This window comes from Monopterus albus, unplaced genomic scaffold (assembly GCF_001952655.1).
Source record: "Monopterus albus unplaced genomic scaffold, M_albus_1.0 scaffold309.1, whole genome shotgun sequence".
NCBI classification, from domain to species: domain Eukaryota; kingdom Metazoa; phylum Chordata; class Actinopteri; order Synbranchiformes; family Synbranchidae; genus Monopterus; species Monopterus albus.
In genome coordinates, this window is record NW_018128189.1 from 51,394 (window position 1) to 57,384 (window position 5,991).

At 47.0% G+C, this 5,991-nt stretch overlaps 1 protein-coding gene across 6 annotated transcripts in view; it reads right to left on the reverse strand.

The window, feature by feature from the left end:
• The window catches only part of LOC109973883 (transmembrane protein 151A), a 30,145-nt gene that overhangs the window by 18,047 nt on the left and 6,107 nt on the right, over positions 1-5,991 (reverse strand). For all 6 annotated transcript variants that reach the window (XR_002276889.1, XR_002276888.1, XR_002276890.1 and 3 more), the window contains one exon: positions 329-667. Coding sequence is in view for 2 of the 6 variants with exons in the window: in XM_020623753.1 (XP_020479409.1) it covers positions 329-667 (339 nt within the window). In the remaining 4 variants the exon portion in view is untranslated. The remainder of the gene's footprint in view (positions 1-328; positions 668-5,991) is intronic.

Consider the following 5,991-nt stretch of genomic DNA (forward strand, 5'->3'; position numbering starts at 1 on the left):
TACTCCCGGTAGCAGGGCTTACGCAAAGATACTTTGAGCTATGTAGGAATTTTGACATAGATAAGTCGGAATTTCGATTTAGATATGTCGGAATTTCTACTTAGCTAAGTAGAAATAACGACTTAGAGCGTTTTATTTCTCATTTAACTGGCGGGAATGGGCTTCCATAAGTACGTGGCAGTGTCCATAAATGACATTATTTTATTAAAAACAAACAAAAAAATTAATTCACAAGAACGGTGGCACCATGATTCTACAGGATTGGTCTTCTTCAGTGTCAGACAGACCGTTACGTACTCAGTATGTAAATCAATCATTGGACAGTTACCTGGAATTCAGCATGAGACAGCATGGCCGTCTTGGAGAAGCAGTGCCAGCACTCCACTAGGTAGACCACATACAGCATGGCCAGGAAGGCCAGGGGGATGTACACGTAGCCACTGGAGCACGGACTCTCTAGATGCAGGATGTCGTTGTAGTAGGCCGCCGAGGTGGCATCACCGTCGATGCCGAGAGGTATGGAGGAGGAGCCGAGGACAGGTACCCGACAGAGAGCGCACCAGGTGAGCGTGGCGAAGCAGCCGTACATGAGGAGGGTCAGGAGGAGGCACTTCCAGTGGGACTCCCGGCACAGGGAGGAGGCCAGAGACTGCTGGACTGGCCGTTGCTGTGGGGGTACAAAGAGTGTTAAGACCCTGCTGACGCCACAGGGAGGAAGGTGGCAGCCCAGATATTTGTGCTTGTGTTGTTTACCATCCCATAACAAAAAATACAGCCGAGTTGAATTATGGGAAATGATTTCGGAGACTGAGCCATAAAGTCAGAGCAAGTCACCCTGACATCACTAAACCAGTTTGTCTCCACTGGGACCGATGCCCTTGTTGTCCTGTGTGCCAAACCTGGGCACAGGCTGCATCAGATTCAAGAACCACGTCAACAGTTTTCATCCCATTACACCTCTGTCACGACTTTACCGTCAGTGCTTATATGCCGAGCCAACTCAGTCCCATCCCAAGGCTGCAACAGTTTCCTGTTCTCACACTGACAGTCGTTACAATAAATAATCCACTGTGCATCACAGTGTTAATATTTTATCACGTCTGGCAGGTGAAACTATTTGCAGTTATGATGGTAATGATGTGTCCAGGCACCATCACAGGTTTTATGTGTCTGGTGGTGGCCCCCTGGTTTTTAATCAGCATAACCTTCCTGTTTGGTAAACAGTTTCATATTTCAGACTTGGCGTGTAAGCTGAGGTCTTGACCGAAGGAATGCATTACACCACCCCAAGCCCATCATCAGCCCATCACTGGGTAAGTGCTGCGCACACACACACACACACACACCACACACACACACACACACACTTTATGCCTCTCTCTAAGTGCACACTTGCACTTGACAATCACACTGTGAAGCCATCACATTACAGTGCACTCACACACACAGTGCATGCATTAGATGCACAGTCTTCTCTCTCTATCCAACGTGCACATTCGACAGGAGCCTGTGAATAATTTAGATGAGAGCGATGCTTCCAGACTGTTCTCTAGCTAACCGACTGCACTCTGCTGCTGCAGTTTGTGTATGTGAGGGAGCAGGGTCACGCCAAAAGAGAAGCGCTGGTTTATTAAGCACGTTGTATGTTCATCACAGAAACACAGCGAGTGTGAAAGGTAGTTGTGTGTGTGTGTGTGTGTATAGGCTACATGTGTCACACTCTCCGTGTTGTTGTGCTGAATGCGACAAGAGCAACAAAGCGGATGACTAAACACAGATGGGATGACACCAGTGTCCTCTGCTCCTCTTGGCCAAGTCCACCCGTCCTCTCAGCACAGCACTCCCTCCGTATATCAAACGCCTCTCCCTCATACACTCATTTCCTTTACTGCCTCCCTGTCCGCCACACATTGCCTTCCACTAGCATATCTGGCTGACTGCAACACACACAGCCTCTCACGTGTTTTACTGCTGTACACCAAGGGCAAGCGGTGAAAGGCAGAACGAAGGGCACAGACACTTCGTCAAGTCGCTTCGCCAAAGAACACGAAATGCACACATCTGAAACAGACAGGAAAACGACCTGTGGTGCCAATGAATCTCATCTTTCTTCTCCTTCCCTGAATCCTTCCTCCCACCTCCTAAGAATTTACCCTCCCATCCCGACCTCCTCCCCTTCACCCCCCCAAGCCTGCTCTGTTACATCCTCCCTGAAAGTCTGTCTCTAAGTGGATTGATTGGCTTAAAGTGTTGTGCAGAGAGACAGCACAGGGAGCATGAGAGACAGAAACAGCCATGAACTTTTCATGAATGCAAGTATGAAAGGAAGCTAAATGAGAGAGAGAGGGCGAGAGACTACAGAGATGGCAGCAGTGACACACCATCTCTCTCCAGGGGAGTCGGCTGCCAAAGCCCATCCCTCCCATCCTTCTCCTGCCCTCCCTGCTTCCCCATCTCCCTCATTTCGTCTCCTGTTCTTTTCTCTTACCTCCTGCACATAAATGATGTCAAAATAAATAAATAAAAAGACCCTGTATAGGTCTCAACCGACATTTTCATCAAGTTTGTGCAGCTGGTGTCTCCCCAGTACGGGGGTCAAACTACACCTGTGTGCACTGGGGGCCGTACGAGCAGGTAGGTGCCCGTATTTCTCAAGCATCTCAGAGCAGGAAATCAGTGAGACACATCCTACTTTTAGGAGCAGAAGCATTTTACCAACGTTCTCTTCCACCAAAAGGTAGGTGAGCTCCAGAGGAGCTGCCAGGAGGCGGCATGCAGACAGAGATGTGTGCAGACGTTGTGGGAGGAGAGACGTTGTGCTAGCACTTAAAAACACTGAGTTTGTGTTACGATACAGCTTGGTTGATCTGTTGGTTGACACATCAACACCCAAGTGGTTCTGAACTACGTGATCTTTGACTTAGAGGCCTAACAGATCCTTAGGAGTCCTCAGTGAGAGCAGACTCAAGTCACCAGCTGAACAAACAGCTTTACTACAGAACAGTGCTGATCAGGAGAATCTCATGCAGTGGAGTCACTACAATGGTTTTCACTGCACAAAGAGAATTGGTGATACACATATTACTGAACTATCTAATGACTGTCATCTTCACCAGCTTTGTGCCCAATCACTTGAAATCTGGTGTTTCGATATTACCATTGTCGAACTGGAAACCTCAACTGTCAGAAAAACAACAGCATGGTATCGACTTTGCTGCTCCGAGTCTCATAAAACAGTGACGTCACACTTGCTCTTAGGGGTCGGATTTCTCCTGGCTGAAAGTGAGAGGAGGGGTAAATCCCAATTCCTTTATTTGGTCGGTCCTTAATCCTTGCTCGAGTTGTTCTGATCCACCACCTTGAAGGACGTCCCACAGCTCAGACATCCAGAAGCTCTTACTCCTGCTCTGACAAGTGTGGAAGACTTTTATGGCCCAAAACACCCCTTTATCAGAAACTCCTCAGATGAAGGATCGGAGGTCTCACGTTTGTATAAACGCGTTTCCTGCTTACTCACATCTTATGTGGGCAGGATTAAGGTACAAGAAAAAGACACAAGCGAGGGAAATGAGGATGAAATTAAGAGAATTGAGATTTTCTTAATTGAGTTGCTTCATAAATAGGTCTGACTCTGAGGTCCTAAGGTAACTTTCAGTGCAATTCCTAGAAGTCCTCCTGAGATGCCTGATGAACACCAGACTAAATAAAACAGCAGCGACTCAAGATGCTCACCTTAGACTGAGGGCTGACTAGTTTGGTCTTTGCACCTAAAAGAAGCTGGTTTTGGCCGACTACTAATAAACAAGCAAGTACATGGCTACCACTCACAGCCGTGTAGGAACTTCATCCATCGACACATCCAAGAGACTGAATCTATGTAAAAATAACATGGAAGTAAGTGAGAAATGAGCAAAGCTTCCAGCACCAACACCTGATTATTCTCAGTTAGTTCAACAAATGTGAAAATGTAAGTGACATCTTGGCCAACAGGGACGCGTCTTGAGCTGAATGAACGTTTCTGAAGCCTTTTATTTGCACCATGATCCTCTGTTAGTGCTGCCTGTGTGGTGAAGGCTGTGCAGAGCACAGGAAATCTCAGGCTCCCTGACAGCATTATGAACGGGAATCAGCCATCTCTACTCTGAAGGGTGTCAGCTTTCATACTGAAGGTTTGGACCAGCCTCACTGCAAACACTGAAGATGTCTGGGCAGCTTGTGCATGACAGTCGGAGCCTGATACACACAGCACCTCATCTGTCCACAGGGACTCAGCATACTCCTGTCTTGCCGTCTTTGGACATAAATCACATACACCTTTTCCAAAGAAGAATTTCAGAACTCTCTCCTCACACTACACAGTAGAGAAAGGGCTTTTTGCATCAGCCACTAAATGTCTCTGATTTCAATCCATCTATAATCAGATCCTGTAGCGTCGCTGTAACATGCTGGTGTAACTCTGCCTGCTCCGAATATTTAGGTTCAAATTTGACTCTTACTATTTCACTTAGGGTCAACACTATACTTCAGTCAATGACAACCCTAAAGCACACGGCCACGGCAACAGTGGAGCGGCTTCAGGACAAGTCTCACAGTCACTCAGGGCCCCACCAGACACCGGACTTAAAGCCCAGAGAACATTTGTGGAGAGACCCAGAAACGAGGATCCATCCAGGGTGACAGTGCTGGAGAGGGTCTGCAAGGAGAAGGGGACAAACTGCCCAAATTCAGGTGTGCACAGACTTGAAGATTCAACTGTTTCCACGGGAGCAAAATAAATAAATAAATAAAATAATAATAACTGCCAATATGGCAAATCTACAACATAAAGTGTGCAAACAGTGAAGGGGTCTGACTACTTCCTGAAACTACTGCACACCAGAAAACTGGGCCTCGTCGTTTTAATGTGCTCACTCTCTGCTCACACTGATTCAGCTGGGTAGGTGACTGGAGCAGCTATAATTAGAAACCCTAGCGAGTGGGCGGAGGACAAAGTGAGGAAAGGAAAATGTGCCGTTGATGCCAGCAGTGCACGGCAATAAATAACGTGTCATTTCAACACAATCAGAGGGCGTCGGGTTCTACCACCTGTCCCAGAACAACAAATAAACTGTTAGAACTTGATGCGCCGGGAAATAACACGTCATCGTCCACTCAATATATCAGTGTGTTCAATGGAGACTAATTACACACCAGTGACAATCTGAAGCAAGAAATGTGCATGTCTCTGACATGAACTTTGATTTCCCTGATAACATCAGCTTGTATTCACTTTGTTAAATCACTGTAGATCAAATCAAATCAAATGTTATTTGTATAGCGCCAAATCACAACAAAAGTCATCTCAGGACACTTTACAAACTAAGGTCTAGACCTTACTGTTATCAATATTATTACATAGGGAAAACCCAACAAATCCCCCTTGAGCAAGCACTTGGCGACAGTGGGGAGGAAAAACTCCCTTTAACGGAAGAAACCTCCGACAGACCCCGGCTCTTGGTGGGCGGCCTTCTGCCTCGACCGGTTGGGGTGAGTGGATAGAGGAGAGACAAAAGAAGAAAAGCAACAAGACACAACAATCAAACACTGATCAGGTCGATGTGGCTGGTGACTGCTCGTCAGAGACATAGAGCTCCAGGGCCAGGGCAACCTGCAGAAAGGTACAGAGAGAGAGAGAGGACACACTACGGGAGAGAGGAAACACAAAGTTAGTGATGTGTAATGGTAGCATATAGAAGCATAGGGATAGAGGAAAGAACAGGAGAGGAGAGAAACTCAGAGCATCATGGGGCCCCCCAGCAGCCTAGGCCTATAGCAGCATAACTAAAGGAAGGCTCAGGGTCACCTGATCCAGCCCTAACTATAAGCTTTATCAAAAAGGAACATCTTAAGTCTAATCTTAAAGGTAGAGAGGGTGTCTGCCTCCCAAACTGAGACTGGGAGTTGGTTCCATAGGAGAGGAGCTTGATAGCTAAAGGCTCTGCCTCCCATTCT